Source organism: Pimephales promelas, chromosome 24, assembly GCF_988280905.1.
Source record: "Pimephales promelas chromosome 24, fPimPro1.hap1.1, whole genome shotgun sequence".
NCBI lineage: Eukaryota > Metazoa > Chordata > Actinopteri > Cypriniformes > Leuciscidae > Pimephales > Pimephales promelas.
Window position 1 is genome coordinate 29,309,077 of NC_142792.1, and position 20,212 is coordinate 29,329,288.

Genomic DNA, 20,212 nt, shown 5'->3' on the forward strand with positions numbered 1-20,212 from the left:
GGTTTGCAAGGCCTATTTGAACAAACTAACACTTTTTGTAGGATTGTAACATGTCGTTAAAGTGTAGTAAGGCAGTCAGATTTAATGACAGCCTGACAGAGGATTTAATGAAATGTTGAAACTCAGGGATGTGGTTGACATGAAAGTGTGTAACATAGGCTTTATTTAGTTTGCATTGAATATAGATGGCACTACAAAGAACCGACATTTACCTTGCAGTAATAACAATAGTAATAATAATAGGTTGCGGTACTTTTCACTACAGTATACTTTATATTTTTACAGTATTTTTTTTATGTTTGAGAATATTATATTTGTATTGGTCCTCAATGTCTTTGTCAGTGTCTCACATCATGTCTCATTACAGATTTACATGCTGAGAACATCATAGTTTTGAATACAAGCACAACCCAAATTGCCAATTCCCACTACAATCATTGAAGGTCATGATAATGTTGTTTTCCTTAATATGTGTCGGCAGCATTTTGATTGTTCATATGAAATATATTTGTAGACATAAATTACATATTTTAGGTATAACATTTGGCAGAACTTAACACAGGCACATTGCCTTGAAAGTGCTAAATGTCTTCCCAGATTTATAGCACCTGTGAGCAATGATTTCACTGGGAATTTGTTAGCCAGAGCTTGTGTTACCAAAAAAAAAAAAGTTTTACTGGCAGCAATGTTATAATGCAATCACCTGTAAAATGACCAGCTGTATATATTTTCTTACAGCAAAACTCTCAAAAATGCAGAAACCATTTCAAGTGGTTTAAAGGGTTGCATGGGGAATAACTCCCATTGAAGTTGTCACTCACTCATAATTATTACACATTTTTCATGGTGTAAAATATTTGTATTATAGATGTAAGAATACCCCTAACAATGTACCGCTACATCACAACATACTTTTATTATGAGGCGTCCTTCCTTATGTACATTACCACTGTTTCATTACTGTCCAGTGTGGCTTTTTTGTAAAGTTATGATCAAACCACTATGATCTTTTAACATAGTCATTTACATCTTTCAAGTGCTGCACCCTTAACAGCAGGGGTCACCAAACTTTTTTCTCTGGGGGCCACATTATCGTTCCTGACTGTGATGGGGGGCCGGGGCTGTATAAAATAGAATTGTGTGACCAAGACCAAACTGACCACCAGCAGGCCTCATAGTAGAGATTACTAGCCTGGCACAGCCATATTTGTTTATCATTAATAGTTGTTTGCAAAAGTAGTAATCGAGTCTTCACACTTTGTTTTAATTTGAAATACCACAGATTTTCTATTTATTTATTTTCGAATACAAATAACATCAAACCTGTCAAGGTAAGAAACATCTGCCTAGTTGAGGTGATTGACACTGATAAGGATGAATGAAAAATTATAAATTATAGGTAGGCCTGTTACTATTTATAATAATTGTGTACAGCACTTAATAAAGGTCAAATAAATAGGCCTATAAAATAAATAAATAAACATTGAAATTATAACAACAACAACATGAGTAATAGAACTAGTCAGCTCTTATGCCTATCCAGGTGAGCATGCTCAGTAAACAACAAAATACCAAATGCAGACATGTTATTATTTTCCAAAAAGCAATTTAAAAAAATAGGCCATGACGACTTTTGGGGATTGCCGGTTCAAGTAGTGGGGGGCAGAGGGGTTGGGGGGCCAGTCAAAGGGGTGTGGCGGGCCTGATTCGGCCCGCAGGCCTTAGTTTGGTGACCCATGCTTAACAGGGTTAATGTTGTTTTGACTGAAAATTCAGTGATTTAACCAGTTTCTAAAATGTTAAAAATGTGTTTTACACCACTACAAATGCTTAAATACAGCATGTCAGAAATTCATAGCTATTTTCAAGACCGTCAATATATTATAAAGCCTCTATACTTTAGCAACAACAGGTGCTTAGAAGTACTGGGGGAAAATTACATTACTGAGACACCAGATAAGTAGTTTTAGAAAACAAATGAGTGAAATATTGAGAAATAGCTGATCCCACTCTCAGTCGGACACATAGTCAGGTGTTGAAGTTCTTCACAGTACTTGGCCACACGCACACACACACAAACACACACACACACACACACGCACACACACACACAAACACACACACAGAGTGTCTGAATTGCTTCTGATAAGCGTGGATGTTCAACACAGAGAAGCAGAGAGAGAAACATCTGAGTAAGAGACAAGAATAGGTTAAGAAGGAGAGTCATAGATGGACCAGGAGAAGGCATAAGAACAGGGCAGGAGTAAGGATGTGTGCCAGACTGCATCATTATGTTTTCCCCCCTTATGTGGAACCTATGAAAGGTTATTTATTGAACTGAACATATAAAAGGGTAATTGTACATTTTTCTCTCAGATTTCAGACTGTTTTTCGGTCAATTTCTATTTATATGTCACATTCTGCCTTTTGTCAGGTGTTTTTCTTTTAGCAGACAGGAAAAGTCTGAATTTAGTGTAAAAACTCACAATTAATAATGTTTTATTCCTGGTGGGAAATAGCTTCCACAGGCCATTTAGGTTAGATTAGTTGTTGATCAAAGGCAGCAATGTTATGTTTCCATTTAACTCAAAGCTTCATGTACAGCTTTTACTGCACCGACTCCAGTACCACTTTTCCCACATGCAGAATATGCGGTCAGTGTAGGGCACAAACTAAGGGGGCACCGTCAACACCCATATGGGCCCTATCAACACTCTGACACTCACAAAAAGCAGGTTCGGACTGTAGATTCAGGTAATGACTCATGCACTTGTAGATAGTATGATGTAAAGCTGCATACATTAAATAGTCAACAAGCAATTAGGGGTGAAAGAAAGGAGACAAAAAAACTATGGATTTCATATTGTCTTCTGAAATAAACATAATGACAAACACTGAAACATAATGACAGACACTGCAGTTGTCATAATGCCATTACTTTTTTTTAATTCCACAACATTGTGCTTTGATTGAGTAGCCTATATGGTCATAATCAGGCGAGCACCTGTTTTGACAGACTGATTTCCATTTTCAGTTGGGATTTGTTGTATTTTGATAGTTAGCTTATATAATCGGGGGTTTTCCGCTTATAACAAAATAAATAATTTTTGTTTTGGCAAGGAAAAAATAAGACTGCAAACTGTAATACAGGTGTGTCCGTGAAACAAAGTAGACTGTTTGACCTAGATGGAGTGTCCAAAAAAAAGGTACTTTAATAAATGCTTGTTAACAATTGTACACATTTTTAAATTGTTTACATACAATAATAGCACGTTTACCTGACAATAAAGTTAACATTCCAAAAACTGCTGTAATGACAAGATAACTCACCTTTACAATGTAATCTTTATAAGCATCTACAATGTGTTATTTACATTTCATTCAGGATTACAACGACAAAGTAATAAAGTCACATATGTTTCTAAATTAGTTTTAGGCTAAAGTAACGTGGACATCAACATGTAAAAAAAAAAACGTTATTATATTCATCACCTGAGACATCTCTGACGACACAGAACCATGTTTTCATTAATAACCACTTTAACCATTGCAGTTGTATACAACTGTAACGTTAGTGAGTTAGCCTCAATTATGTTCCATCGTGATCGTCGGACTACAGAGTGCTATGTGCTTTGAAATCATACACCAGCTATAAAATGTGTAAAATAGCGACATGATGAGTTTTTGAAGTAAGAAACACACAAAGGTCACAAGTTAACACGGACACAATGTTTTGATTCATACAGCTGCATAAAGTGACGCCGAGACTGTATTAAACAGGTAGCTAGCACTGAGAAAGCTTAACATGTTTGTCACGGTGTTCTGCGCGCGTTCGAAACCCGTAGAAAGATGGTTATTTCTTTGAGTTCATAGCAATACTTTTGTCATCTTTACAAGAATACGAAAGGCATGTAAAGAGCAAGTCTGCGTTTTTATTAGACAGCTTCATGTCGCGTCAGTTTGAGCTTTCAGAATCGACGAATCTGCTCCTACGAATCTACGATCTGCACACATCTGCAGCGGGTGATCTGAACAGGAAGTTGGTCACCAGTTAACACGGTCACCATTTAATCCGTAACACCGGCACGTCTTGCTCCATCATGGGGTGTGTCAACCCACTTCTTTACGTCAGTGAACCGTTAGCTGCAAGATGCGTGATTAAACAACAGGTGGCGGTAATGGCAAAAAATTAGTTTGTAATCAAACAAGAAGAAGAATATCCTTCCATGATACTGATTCGCGCAGGCTCGACAAAATGCAATGTAGCTTTTGCTCGCGCTACACCGCTACTTACTGCAAATATTAGCTACTGGAAAAGCTACACTGTTTAAAAAGCAACTGAGCTACTGCCAAGCTACTGAAAAATGTAGTTAAGTTAGTAGCGTCACTACTTGTAGTTTTTTATTTATTTATTTATTTCACACATACATCTTCATTTTTTAAATACAATATTACAATAGTAACAGGAAGATTATTGTGTGAAAAGGGGTAACCCCAGAGAAACTAATAAAGCTTTTAAGAGGGGGCCCAATATCTACATACAACATGTAACATTAAACAAAAAACTAACACCATAAAACAAATAAATATAGATACAACAATACACAAGCACTACAGACAAACAAACGATCGATCCCCACACGGATATAGTACTTCCAAAATGATCATAAAGTATATGTTATAAGCAAATTTTCCTTCAGATTTTTTTTGAAGACAGAGATAGAATGCACCAATTTAAGATTTTCTTCAAGCTTGTTCCAAATCTGTGGTCCTCTACAGACCACACTCAGGCTCGTACATTTCAAACGTCTTATTTTACCAGTAATGCACTCTTTTTCCCTTGTGTGATATGTATGCTGGGGTCGACTGATTGGAACAAGCTCACACAATCGGTCATTTAGCTTATGAACAACTTGAAACATCATACAAGCATTGTGAAAAGAGTTGTATTCCGTAAGTCAGGCGATGAAACAATAGACGTGAGGGGGTATTTGGCTCAGACCATGTCATTACCTGTATAATTTTTTTCTGTAAAGACTGTATTTTTTTCAGGTAGCTAGTAAAAGTGTTACACGATATGACATTGCAATAATTTAAATGGGACTCAAACAAGGTTTTATATAAGGTAACAAGTGCTGACTGAGGGAGAAAATGTCTTACTTTGAAAAATAGTCCAACATATTTTGATTTCGTTATTAACTGATCAATATGACATTTGAATTGTAGACATTCATCAATAAAGACTCCGAGAAATTTAATGGTGTTTACTCTTTCAATAATTTGTTCATTTATTTTAAGACAGACATCTTTATTTACCAATTGATTTTGTTTGGAATGAAACACAATATAGTTAGTCTTGTTTATGTTAAGAGATAATTTATTGCACCGATAGATAACTTCTGAACCAGCTAAGAGCTAATCCTCTAATTCCATAGTGGTGTAATTTTTTTAATAAGATGTCGAAATCAATAGTGTCAAACGCCTTTAGATAAATCTAAAAAAATACCAATACCACTCTCACCTTTATCAATGGCATCATTTATCTTTTCAATCAGATCGAGTACCGCCATACATGTGGTTCTTTTCTTCCTAAAACCATATTGAGAAGAAGCAATTATATTAAATTTATCAAGGTAGCCATATAGCCTATTGTACACTACTCTCTCTAGAACCTTAGAAACTGTGGGCAAGATTGATATCGGATGATAATTGCACATATCATTATGTTAACTACTCCCCAACACTGATAATCTGAATCATATCATTAACTATGAGCGATTTTGAAGTAAGGGATCTGATGTTCAGCAACCCAAGCTTTAGCATTTGCTCATCTGTATTATATCTGTTTTTTATTCAACGCATTCTCATCCTTTAGCGTCATATAGAACGCTATATGACAAAACGGCGCTATACTACGCATATGGCACCCGTTATCATTAATATAACACGTGCTGTGAGGGCTAAGTTTAGGTGTGGGGTAGGGTCTGCGTGTCATATTCACGCTAAAGGATTTATGACATCTTGGGTTTGCGTGTTATATTAACGATAAAGGGTGCCATGTGCGTAGTATAGCACCATTTTGTCATATAGCGTTTTATGTGACGCTAAAGGATGAGAATGGGCTGTTTTTATTTGTTGAATATTAATTAAATTTTTAATCTGACGTTTTTTGGATATCCAAATTCAGGGAACAGACAGTCTCTATATGATATCTAGGTGAAAGAGGCTCTATGTGATGGGATTTATCTGACCTTGGTGACGCGAGGCCGCTAGCAGACGGTCGGTTTAGACAGTCTGTCTGCTTCCTGACCTGAGCCCCAGACTGGCACGTTTGAGCTCTAAGACGATGAGCCATATTACTAGAGAGAAGAGCAGCACCAGCCCAGGAGGGATGAATACCATCTCTTTTCAACAGGTCAGGCTTGTGCCAAAAACTTTTCCAATTGTCTATAAAGTCTACATTATTTTGCGGACACCACTCAGACAGCCAACGATTAAGTGAGGACAGTCGACTGACTATCTCATCACTCTTGCGAACAGGAAGGGGGCCAGAGTAAATTACAGTGCCTGACATCGTACTTGCGAGTTCACACACCTCTTTAATATTAATTTTGGTGATCTCCGACAGGCGAAGTCAAACATCATTTGTGAATAATGATTTTAGAGAATTTACGATTAGCATTAGCCAGCACTTTTAAATTTGCTGTGATGTCAGGCGCTCTGGCTCCCGGCAAACATGTGACTATGGTTGCTGGTGTCTCTATTTTCACGTTCCGTGTGATCGAATCACCAATTACCAGGGCACAATCAACAGGATTCTCAGTGGGTGTTTCACTGAGTGGGGCAAATCGATTTGTTATGGGAAGCGGAACGGAAGAGTTAGTATCAGTGTTTCAAAAGACCTAGTCCCCACTTTAGTTGAGGGGTCACACACATGATGAAGTCATTGATAGATAATGCTTAGTTAATGATGACTACTGTATTTGAATGTCAACAGAATGTGCTGTGATTGGTCTATTTTGGGGTCTGTCCAATACAGTAGTCATCATTATCTAAGCATATCTATCAATGTGTCATCATGTGTGGCTGTTAAAAGAGCACATCAACTTCAATTCAAGTCACTTTTTTGATAGCACACTTGTAATTTTACTGAAGTCTGGGTCTCTAGAACTTCTCTGCCCTTACCTGTAGATGAAAGATGTTCGATGTTGGTTCGGGGTCATCAGCAGTGCCTCTCACCAGTTCAGTCTCGGATTCAAATGCACAGTGCATTTGCAAAAATTAATATATCGTTACAAAAAATTATGAAATATTGATAGGAAAAGATTACTCTGAGACTTGTTTAAAATGTTTTACGAATCACCACAATGTGATTTCTCTTTATTTAAAAAGATAAGGAGAAATCCAAAGACAAAAAATCCAAAGGCACACATAACATGAACACGTATTCACCCCAAAAATGTGGCTCAGAGAAAAAGGCGATGAAGCTTTTTATTACAATTCTCGTTATATGGCCGTCTTAAAGCTATGGGCTGTCATTATAGTGCAGCCATTCCCTTGAATGGTAAATAATTAGACTCGTACTGGTCCCTAATGCACACAACCTTGCAAAAAGCACATATTCAAAAACCTTTCCATACTTATTTTATGCAGCACAACCACACAAGCTTATTTGGTCATCTTTTCTATTAAAGGGATACTCCAGCAACTTAAGGGTGAGTAAATGATGACAGAATTTTCATTTTTGGGTGGAGTATCCACCCCTTTAATAGCCGTTGAGAACCCACCCTGACCTCTCACATTTTACAGTCAGGGCAGAAGGTGTTGAAGTGTCTCTTGCAGAATGAACAGGGCCTCAACAGCAGACATCACATCATGAAATCATAGTGGTGCAACGGATCATCACTGATCCGTGATCCGTTCGGATCAATGTCTTCGGTTCGGCACACACGTGATCCGCGGATTGATTATGAAAAAAAAAAAAAACGTGCGCATGTTGTTCAGTCAACGCACAGCTTCGTAATAGCGAGCGGAGGAACGGAGAAGCTTGAACGCCCCGCGTCATTTCAGGGCTCCAGACCAGACTGCGACCAAAATTTGAGAGTGTGCGACTGAATTTTACATCCAGTCGCACATGTGCGACCAGTAAATTTGCCACACGTTAAACGCATGGTAAAGCGGCGCGTCAATGAATCCGTGACAAGAATAGCGCGCGTAAACATCTGTGGGAGGGAGACGGAGACAAATATCACAACCTGATGTGCGTCTGAGCAATCAGCGATCTATCGACTCGTTAGTCGTTACCTAGCAGCGAATGCAAACAAAATGAAAGTGGAACGAAAATACGCTACTCATTTATGATTAGGACCGTGGTCGGAGCAGCAGCAGCGATCCATTGACAAAATAAAGCCCCGAACTTGACAGTCGCGGGCCGATCTCGCTCACGCAACACTGTTACTAGGAAAATCCGTGAAGAAATCCATTGAATTCGCCTCAGAATTAATAACATCAACACCACGAGATCCAGTGAGAAACACTCCGATTCGGCGCAGGTTTCTGTTATAAACCATATCAGATCAAACAGAGCTGACGTGGAAACCAGGAGAAACACTTAGCTATAGAAGGCTTTCAGTCCACAAATCAGCCTATATATGATAATGTGTAAGAAATAGTCAAATGCTTACAAGTAGCCTACTACACATCTTTTCCCAGCACTTCAATAATATCATAAATAAATGTTTTATTTTTTTGAATTTTTTATGTGATTACCAACACATTTTTTGTTTATCCTTTAAAGATTGTCCTAAAATGAAAAAAGTACGATGATATTTTCACTACTTTTATTAATTGATATTAAGACATTATAAATGATAATAACTAAGTTAATTTCATCTACACCCTAAATTAAGCTTAGTGATTTATTGTCAGCCCCAGTGCTACCAGAATTTTTTTTTTTTTTTTGTAGAACTCGCTGTGAGTTCTCATTTGAGGTGATGCTGCCCTCAACTTTCAGTCTGGAACCCTGTGAAGTTAAAATAAAACAGAATATCATAATGTTAAGTCTATTTATTTTTAAAGAATTTGTCAGTAGGCTATTACAGTTATTTTGGGGGACATTTTTTTTTATTTTTTTTTTTCTGATCCGAAAAATGATCCGATCCGTGACCCTGATCCGAGAAACGATCCGATCCGTGAGTTTTTTGATCCGTTGCACCCCTATGAAATCACATTCGGTTTTAAACAGTGACCCTTCGGTTTGCAGTTCAAGCTTGTCTTGCAAATGAAACATTTCATATTCAACCGAATCATACAACTTTTCACAGTCTTCTTTAATTTGTTCACAATTTGTTGGCCACGGCAGATCGGTCTATGTTGGGAAAGTTAAGTCTCAGCAGGAGGTCCCCGCAAGCACCTTCTCTTCCTTCTTCTCAGATTTGCGAACCTTACTGCCGTGATCTCATTGCAGATATTTAACTAAAAGATCGTCCATAAAAATCTTATCTTTCACACATCATATCTCATTTCAGGGGATTTATTATTCATTTATTATAACAAGCTGTTTTATACAGCTAAAACTAACTGGAAGTGAATGACAACCTAAGCCAGACAAATGGCTGTGCCCACTCTTACCTGACATGGATAACATTTCACTGTTGCCGATTTATCATGCAGCTCAAAGTATTATGGGTAGAATATCTGTATAATCTATTCTGATTCATAAACACAGTTTCACTGATGATACAGAACCAACCCAAAACCCCGGATAGAGCGGCTGAGTGAATGTGGTCTGGACTGTGTGTATGAGGATCATTGTGTCTCTGTCGACGCTGTAGAAGGACAGAGTTCCTGCACTGGGATCCACACACACTCCTGTTCTCCTGCTGATGGGCTTTACAGTGAGTTTAGTCTCTATGTTATTGTGTCTGAATGAGTAACTGTAGTCAAAGCAGTCCAAACTCTACGACTGATCATTAGATCCGAACCGACAATCATTATACTCCCCCTTCCTGCTGATGCTCTTATATGACACTGCTATATACACTTGTCCACTCCACTCAATCTCCCAGTAAGAGCGTCCACACACACTCTCTCTACACAACACCTGAAGCCCATTATGAAATCGGTCTGGATGATCAGGATACGGCTGATCTCTGTTGGTGTGAGTTATCACGCTGTTCTTCTCTGACAGAACAAGTTGTCTATTCATTGTGTTCGGATCCAGAGTGAGCTGATGATAATCTGATGGAGATAAAACACATCACAATCAGGAATTACAAATCTGTTTGATCTTTAAATCTTTTCATGTTCAGTTTATCACCAGTGTCTTAATGCAGCTTACCAGATATCCTGTTGAAGTCATCATTTACATTACATCAATTCTAAAATTGTTCACTCGGTTTAGTTGACCTCCTCCAGGAAGAACATGAACACACACACTGTTCTACGCCCTTTCACATCACCAGCAACAATTAGCAACTAGCAATTAGCAACAGGATTTAGGCGTGTTCAGTGATGCTACAAAATTGAGAAATGTTTAACTTTATGCCAACGACGCGCGATTTTAGGAGTGACGACCAATCTTTATTTATCTTAAAATTAAATAAAACCACTTCTCATAAAGAAACAAGAACAATAAACAGGCAGGCTTGGGTAACTCCACTGCTCAAAAATCCCACATTAAACACGTCAGTTGTAGAGAGTTACAGACCTGTATCTCTCCTACCATTCATAGCAAAAACACTTGAACTTTGAGTTGCTTTCAAGTATCATCTTTCCTGTCTCAGATCAACCAGCTGGATGTCAACCAATCAGGCTTCAAGAAAGGGCATTCAACCGAGTCTGCATTACTGTCGCTCACAGAAGCCCTGCAGATCGCTAAAGCTGCTTCCAAATCATCAGTCCTCATCCTCCTGGACCTGTTTGCTGCCTTCAACACGGTGAATCATCAGATCCTTCTGTCCACCCTCTCATCACTGGGCATCACAGGTACTTCCCTCCACTGGTTTGAGTCCTATCTCACAGGTAGGTCCTTCAGGGTCGCATGGAGAGGCGAGGTATCCAAAGCACATCAACTGACCACAGGGGTTCCCCAGGGTTCAGTGCTTGGACCGCTCCTCTTCTCCATTTACACCACAGCACTGGATCCCATCATACAGGCACATGGTTTCTCTCACCATTGCTATGCTGATGACACCCAGATCTACCTCTCATTTCAACCAGATGATCCCACAGTAGCTGCATGTACCTCAAGCTGTCTGGCGGACTTCTCGTCCTCCCTGCCAATCCGTCTCTACAGCACGACTTCACTATCCAGCTAGATTCTTCTTCAATCACCCCATCAAGGTCAGTGAGAAATCTTGGAGTAACCTTTGACCAGCTGACCTTCTCAGACCACATTACAAAGACCGCTCGATCATGCAGGTTTGCAATGCACAACATCAGGAAGATCAGGCCTTTCCTAACTGAGCAGGCGACAACAACTTCTCGTCCAGGCCCTGGTCATTTCTGGCTGGTCTTCCATTGTGTGCAGTTAAACCCCTACAAATGATTCAGAACACTGCAGCTCGTCTTGTCTTCATCGAGCCCAAAAGGGCCCACGTCACTCCTCTTTTTATTTTTCTGCACTGGCTACCGCTCGCATCAAGTTCAAGACATTGACGCCTGCTTACAGATCAACCACAGGATGCGGTGGTGAGCTTGTAACTTGTAACTTAACGCTTTAGCCTAAGGGTAGCAGCAGCGCTGCCGAAAATAAAAAGCTGTCACAAAGAACAAATATAGCAAGGAGACATTTTAATTGTTTATTAATAAAGATGAAGTTGACGATGCTGCCCGATCTTCGCATAGTGCATGCGCCAGAGAGAAATGCACAGTTCATTTCATAAGCAGAGAGCATTACGTTTTCTTTCGTTTTGAATCGTTCTATTTACAAGTAGACATTTCAATATAGATATATTTTTAAGGTCTGTGGAGTAGACTATACTTGTACGCTGAGTTGCGGTAGCTATATTTATGAGACAAGCTCCAGTTCACACATCGGTGCCTCCATGCTTTGATTATGAATAATTGTCTGCTTTTCCTTCTTATTGATTAAATCAAGACAATTGGTTAATGAAACATTAATTAAAAATCAAGAAAAATTATAAAAAAAAACGAAATTCACTTTAAAGAAAGGCTTTGTGCTTTTCTGTTTGAGGTCTGTGAAAGTTTTAAAGCAGTCTTTAAGTGCTTCTCCAGAGCGCTCGTGTCCGTCGGAGAACTGTCACGTCTGTAACATTGTTTTTTCCTCTGTGAACATGAAAAGTAATATTTTGTTTTGTGGAGAGCCAACCCTACCTCATCTGATTTGAGCAGTGTAATTCACAGAATTACAAAAAGTATATTTTGCCTCCTAAAACTTAAAGATTTTTTGTCATGCATGAATGCCTGTCTATTTCAGGCTAAATATAAAACGCATGTATACTGTATTTTCTGCACTTTAAGGCGCGCCGGATTATAAGGCGCATAAGATACTGCAGTCAAACGTTTGACTGGGTTTGCGTTATGCATCCACTAGATGTGCTGGGAATGTAGTGAGTGCGTGGCGCCGGAAGTGAGGCTCATATGAGTATTCAATGTGTGGCGGCTCGCTGACAGCAACGGCTGGCTGTTTTGAATGAGACGACCCGGTTACTGTGAACGGGGAGCGCTTGATGAACATTCTGTGACGCGCGAGCAGCGCCGGGGACAGTGTATCTGTTCGTGTGTGTGAGTGAGCGCTTGTAAGCGGGAGACACACATAACCTGATTTATACGAGGTTGAACTGGCCGTGTACTATTCGACTATAACGTTCATAGTCGAATCAGACCTCTCCGAATCGAATCGTCGAATCCTCGACTATTAGAAGTCAGCCCTAGTTAGTTTTATGTTTTGTTTTGTTGTAAATAAACTGCAATAGGTTCTCCAAGCTTGCCATCAGTGGACTGTTGTTAGAGAATACAAGACCGGCAACAATGAACCCAGTAGTTGCCCTCCTGCATCTACGCCAGGTGAATCGTCCTCTGGAGACTTACATCAAAGACTTTTGCAAAGTGGATGACCGTGTGGATTTTAATGATGTGGCTACAAAGGACATTTTTCGTTTGGGGTTAAATTAACCCATTTGTTCATGGCTCCCTGGGGGTAAGATACACTGGTCCCTGGCAGGTTGCATCGACCATGCCCTTTCTCTGAGCAGTTTCTCGTTTACTGTAGTAATTGTGTGTGAGGGGCTCCACAAATCAAATTCTGGAGGCAGGGCCAGTGTCGAGCACAGAGGAGGCGAGACACGAGGAAAAAGAGACAAGATCTTAGGGAAGTGATTAATAGAAGTGTATTAGAAACATTAGTGCGACAGCACTTGGAATGCCCATGAGCGACTCATAATCTAGTGAAGTTGAGTGTCAAAGTCATTGGTGGTGTGAATGCAGCTTTAGTGACTTACATTGTAAGAGGTCGTTCCTGGTCTTAGAAACAATGTTGGTGAATGTGACTGTGGAACAGAGATGAACAGTGTGATTCTCATGAGATTCCTATGCATCTGTTCCTAAGACATTTCTATTATGATGTTCTACATGATATGAGATGATGGAGGACTCATTTCTGAGAGCAGATGAATCTCCAGGATTTTACCTCTGTCTGAGATCTTTTTTATCTCCTCTTTGCAGAAATCCTCCAGTTTCTCTCCCAGCTGACGGACAGATTCTCTCAGGCCATCAAAAGAGAAGAGAGAACTGAAGGGGATTTTGGGTACCTCTGTAGATTCGGGAGGTGCTGAGAGAGACTGGAAACTCTACAGAAAACAGAATCTTATCACCTCCACAATGAATGATGGCATTTATACTAAACAAATATCCATGTAACAAAACATTCATGACCATACACAGGATTTTAATTACTACGAGGTCCAACATCTGAGCTTGCTAAGGGGATTCGGAAAACATGTACCCATAGCAAGATATTTGTACTCAGTTTTTGAGTAATGTCCCCTGATTCTAGTGATCTGCTCTTCCTACTTTCTTGAAACATTTCTCATTAAGTCTCCTGTCATTGCAGGATCTCTCTCAAGTCCACTAGATCTCTGTTACCTGCCGGAACTGGATGTGATCCTGTGTGTGTGAAAGCTGCTCCAGCTCGGCGTCTCTCATCCTCAGATCATTGATCTCCTGCTCCAGTTGCTCCAGTCCTACTTCGGCTCGACTCAGCGCAGCCTGTTCCTGATCTCTGATCCGCTGTGTCACCTCAGAGCTGCTTCTCTCAATGGAGCGGATGAGCTCCGTGAAGATCCTCTCACTTTCCTCCACGGCTGTCTGTGCAGAGCGCTGTCAAGCACACACACCACAGTCACACAGTGGGCTTCAGTGGGAATGGAAGAGGGCAGTCCTAACCAAGACATCTCAGACTCACCTTATAGGACTCCACAGCCTCCTTCAACTGCTGAAGGTCTTTCTCTCGCTGCTGGATTCTCTGCTTGAATGACCTCTGCGTTACCTTCAAGTTGATCTGGATGACAACACAAATGGTCCATGTAGGTTGCGTTCATCCATTGTTTTAATCAACATTGATAGAGGTAAAATGAAATAATGGTGAATTTTAATACTTTTTCCTGACAGAATTTTTTTTTTTCGGTTTTGGTTTCAGGGATAGAAAATGGACAAACAATTTGAACATTAAATTTCCACATGTCAGGCATTAAACCTTCCCTGATCGCTGCTTTAGTTTTAGGATATGTAGGATTCTTGAGAAGTTAACTGAAGGCTATATAACCTCATATAACAATCAGACTAAAGAATGCCTTGACAAACTGTACTGGGCAGTGCCATGCAGACAGGGCTTTCTTCTGGGCAGGAATAGGTTTGGCAACCTATGTGTCCAGAAAAGGATGTTCATTTCGTTAGTATTAATGTCCCCTCTATCTGCACCCACTTTACCCCTTAGCATACTTGGCACATCACCCGTTTTATTTAGCTGTCCAACTATTAAAATCTTTATGGCAAAGCTATGCAACCCACTGGACAGCAAGGAGGAGATCAATTTACATTGCAGTGAAACCATCACAGAAGGATCGAGTGTTCTTTACAAAACAGTCAGAGGTGTTTACACAATAAAACATGACGGGGGAGACCTTTCTTGCAGGTTCCCACAGAAGACAAGTGTAAGGGCAATAGTCAGATGAGACTGAGACTGAGGCTGAGTGTATATATACAGTGATATGAGATGATTGTGAGCGTGCAGAAGGCATGACAGAAGCTATCCCTTTGGGGTATATCATACATGCTATTTGTTCCTTAAAGTGGTACAACAGTCCAACTTTAATATTTTTATATTTATTGCCATCTCCACTCCAGTCTGATTTTTCACTGCATTTCTGGCCTTGTTGTATTTATTAAACACCACAGTCTCATCATCCATTTTCTAATCCTGAAAATAGTCAAGCCAAATTCTTGTTGCTTTACATTTTATTTTGTGAAAACTTTCACGTTTTGAAATGTTTGAAGTTTTTTGCTTCATCTGAATGGGATGACACTTGATGGGGTGACTTTTGTTGTATTAGGTATGTGAACACACAAAAAAAGCATGGACATAATTCGGATATGTTAAAGGGTCATAAAAAATAGTCACACTTGGCTCCTTCACGGGCAGAAATTACCGACATAGGGAATGAATGAGAAATACAAAAACATTAATTTGGTGGTACAAACTACAAATCAGCCACTGTGCAGAAAAAAGTGCACAGCAATGAAGGAGTTACACTCTAAAATATCAAGAGTGCAAATAAGACCCCCCCCCCACACACACACACACACACTCACTCACACACACCAACAATTATTGTGTTTGCTCTTATTTAGCCTAATAGGTGTTCCTGATATCTGTTGCATATGCAACAATACATAAATAATACAGTTGATGTAACAACACAACTGCAGTTACAATAATATTTATTATTATTATTAAATTTTTTTTTGAATAAAACAGCAATTCATTGCAAAATGTCTGAATAAAGTGTTTTGAATTATCACTATCATTCCTTATTTTGTTAGATATTTTAATGATCAAAAACTGAATAACAAAAATGCTTGCATCCAAATGTTATTGTTTGATTGTTATCATAATGCAAAACCTGATACATATCTAACAAAAATATCTAAAAATATTAAAAAGTAGTATTTTAGAATGTCTATATATATATAGCTAAATTAAAAAAAAGAAAAAAAATTAGAAATCATGTCTAAAAAAACAATGGGAATCAAAATGCCTCTCAGTGGGTCTCATTAGAATGAATTTTTGTGTAAATCGTGTGTAAAGTGGTTCTGGCGTCAATTTTCGGATTCATTAAAATGTTCATATTTTCCAAATCTTAGTTGGTACACAAGAAATCTACACCTGCTCCCAGCCACGCGTAAATGGTGTGCTTAACATCCGAACGTTTTGCTCATTAATAAGGCTGCATTTTAATTCACCTTAATCGGGTACATATTCACACAGCATTTTGAAAAAATATTATGTTTATTAATTACATACGTTTTTTTCTTTTTACTTGTATTATGGGAGCCAGTAATATCATCTGCGATGGTGATCCTCCTCCAGTTTGAATACGATTTTTCCCAAGTGAACTAATTCGTTTTTTGCTGTCAAGCTTAACGTCGAACCATTTTCTTTTCACTTCTGGGACTGTTCGATTAACAGATGAAACTCCATTAACTGCATCTGTAATATCCTGCCAAGCTTCCTTTTCTTATAGGACCTGATAGGCCACTATGTACGCTTGAAACTAAAATGTGGCGTTTTGAATAAACTTCTGATAATAAAACTTCAATTTCTGCATCTGAGAAATTTTTGTTTTTCATTCACATTCTAGTCATAATATGATGCCCATATATTATTGTCAGTCGTATTTAATTCATTAACACACACACACATTTCACTTCTGACGTTTACGAAGTATTTGTGAATCAGGAGAAGAGTTTTCGGGAAGGTCTCTTTACGCGCAAATCACTCTCATATTTACTTATATATTTATGAATGTTTCATGAATGAGACCCTATGTATTTATATAGGGAGCCATAGTAAACCCTACAGGCGGTTACACGACATTACACACATATATCATTTTGAACACCACTGGGTGGCAGCCTACACTCTGTATATATACTGTAATGGAAAAAAAATGCTCCTAAAAATATTCAAATTATTGCATAGTAACATAGAAACCTTCACAATCAAAAAATATAAATGAACAAAAATATATTACATTGGTTTTCCTGAAAAAAAAAGTTACATTTTAAGGCTTCGGTCACTTTTGACCGGGAAGAAGCCAAGTGTGACCACTAAACGAAGAGGACCAGAGAGTTAAATAAATGTCAAGGTCGGTCCGTGAAACTTCTGGTAATTTGATTTTCTACTTAAAGAGAAATAAAGAGGCATGAGAAATGGTTTGATTTTTGTTTTTCCAAGATGAGTTGAAAAGGGCTGTTTCAGGACTACCCACTCATTCGAAACAATTAATCAATAAAACAATACAAGTGACGTCAGGTCGATGCTTTTTTTTTTTAAATATTATTTTGCAGCATGCTTTGTTCAAATTTATATGGTATCTTGAAGAGAAACAGATGTTTATTATATTGTGTATGTAACCGTTGGGTTCAATAGTTCTAAAATGTGTAATGTTGCATACTTGCAGCATTTGGGTTCACACGTTATAATTTATCATTTATAAAGGACATTGCAGAAAGTGGTAACCTGATTTTGTAAGAGATTTTTCTACTTGAGCTAGCTTGAGCACTCGTGTCAGTGTCATCATTAAACCGAGACTCGTAGCCTAATGCCTCAGAAACATCTGCCTGTTTACATGACAGTCGCATTGGCACATATCTGATTTATATCTCATTTATTTCCTCATATGAACGAGGCCTGAAACCGATCTAGAAATATCCGAATGCATGCACCCTGTTTACACGGTCACATGTAGAACACATCCGATCTGTGTCACAAATGAGCAATACGTCGGAATTAGGTCACATTTGACAGTGTAAACGAGGCCGTAGATGACCAGAAGCTACACGGACCATGGGCCACACATACATCTAGAGTACTAACACAATCCTCACTGAGTGGTCGATGATCTAGCATAGAAACAGACTGTAGGTTCAAGCCACACATGGATATGACATTATAAATGAACATGATGCAAGTGTCAGCATTTTTTCATCATTGCCTAGTTTTAAAGGGTTAGGTTCACTCACCCTCATGTTGTCCCAATCTGGTACGATTTTCCTGTCTATTGTTTCATGACACAAAATGAGGCGTTATATGCAATTTGGGTTCTGTATACTGATCAATGATTTGATTTGAGACTGAATAATTATTTTCAGAAGAAATTTACTACTTCAGAAGACTTGGATTAAAACACTGGATTACTTAAAAAAAACATAATTAAAACTATATATAATACATTTACACTTAAAAGCATTTTTGTATTGTCAAAATGATATCCTAATAAATGTAATTTTAACAGATCAGCCTTATCAGTGTTTTGTCCTGTACTTGCTGCTTGCAATTGTACTTTCTCTTGCACCTACACAGGGAGTCCATATGACTAAAATAAGAATAAACTCAAATTTGGGGTTTCTCTGTATAGACAGCCATCAATATTTACCCCCTATCGGTTCGGATTCGGCTCCGACAAGTGCAGGATCCTCAACGCTGGCCTCAGCCTGAGCTGTGTGAGAGAGAAGGACAACCACACAAACACATCAGCAATGCAAAGAGCAAAGATTACGTCAACAGTGCATTTGTTCTGTGAAACACCAATAACACACTAATATTATATTTGAAACAAGAAATAGGCTTTATATCTTTAAAAAAAAATGCTTCAATTTTGTTTTGAAATGGAAAATTTAACGTTTTGACTTTACCCAGTTACCTTGCTTGTGTCTGTCCTCTAACTTGTCAGCCACATGGTTCTGGTTCATCTTCCTCAGGATCTCCACCATGATCTTCACAGCTTCTTCCGGTCCGAAACGCTTCATCATCAGATCCACTGTGTCAGGAGGGTCTGCCTTATCCAGAGCAGCGCTTGAAACACAGTAATGATTCTTGAAACGCCATTTAAACCTCTTCAGTTCATCTGCGTCTAGATCATCCAGTGCGGCCAGAAGCTGTTCTGAAACAGACGCCATCGTCCTTCACTGATTCACTTCTGCAGGACAAGAAGAAAAGAGCTTATCAGTCATCGGATCCGTGTTCAACCACTGGCTTGGAAAGCTTTTCTTTAAAACTAAGCTACACAACAACAGGAAAACAAGTTAAACCAGTTTTTCAAAAGACACGAGCGTGAAACGTGAATGAATGATGGGGAGAGTCTCAGTAAAAACAAACAGCTGGTTAAGGTAGTTAGCCAGCCCAGACAGCAAACTGACATTGAATCAACGTGGAAACGACGTCTCTCATGACACTGAAACAACGTTGATTTTGCTCATCGAATTAACGTTGAACCAACGTCATTAGCATTCTTCAAAGCTAAATGAAAATCGAAAATTGGTTGCTTTCATAACGTTGAAACAACGGGTTGATTTCAAGTTGATTTTCCGTTAGTTTTGAAAGAATGACGCGTCTGACGTTGGTTCAACGTTAATTCGATGAGCAAAACAATGTCAGATCAACATTGTTTCGATGTCATATTTCCACGTTGATTCAATGTCGGTTTGCTATCTGGGAGGTTTGTTTGAGTTTAGTTAGTGCCAACCCTTGAACGTTACTCTGCTTTTAGCAGTGTTCATTGCAATAGTATCGTACGCTCCTCGGCTAACCTAACCAGCTAACATTTATTCATTTATCTGACGCTTTTATCCAAAGCGACTTACAATTGCTATATACACTCACCTAAAGGATTATTGGGAACACCTGTTCAATTTCTCATTAATGCAATTATCTAATCAACCAATCATATGGCAGTTGCTTCAATGCATTTAGGGGTGTGGTCCTGGTCAAGACAATCTCCTGAACTCCAAACTGAATGTCAGAATGGGAAAGAAAGGTGATTTAAGCCATTTTGAGCGTGGCATGGTTGTTGGTGTCTGAGTATTTCACAATCTGCTCAGTTACTGGGATTTTCACGCACAACCATTTCTAGGGTTTACAAAGAATGGTGTGAATAGGGAAAAACATCCAGTATGCGGCAGTCCTGTGGGC

General features: G+C 38.9%; 1 protein-coding gene and 1 pseudogene across 1 annotated transcript; both read right to left on the reverse strand.

Moving 5' to 3' along the window:
• Positions 1 to 3,945: 3,945 nt before the first annotated feature.
• Positions 3,946 to 6,881, reverse strand: LOC148969351 (uncharacterized; annotated as a pseudogene).
• A 2,343-nt stretch (positions 6,882 to 9,224) lies between these two features.
• On the reverse strand, positions 9,225 to 19,298 carry LOC120480864 (tripartite motif-containing protein 16-like protein). The gene is given in 8 exon segments (XM_039674300.2): positions 9,225 to 10,239; positions 13,464 to 13,511; positions 13,652 to 13,811; positions 14,107 to 14,340; positions 14,426 to 14,521; positions 18,265 to 18,299; positions 18,678 to 18,740; positions 18,945 to 19,298. Coding segments are annotated over 8 exon segments (1,416 nt in total). The 5' UTR covers positions 19,201 to 19,298; the 3' UTR covers positions 9,225 to 9,715.
• Positions 19,299 to 20,212: the final 914 nt, after the last annotated feature.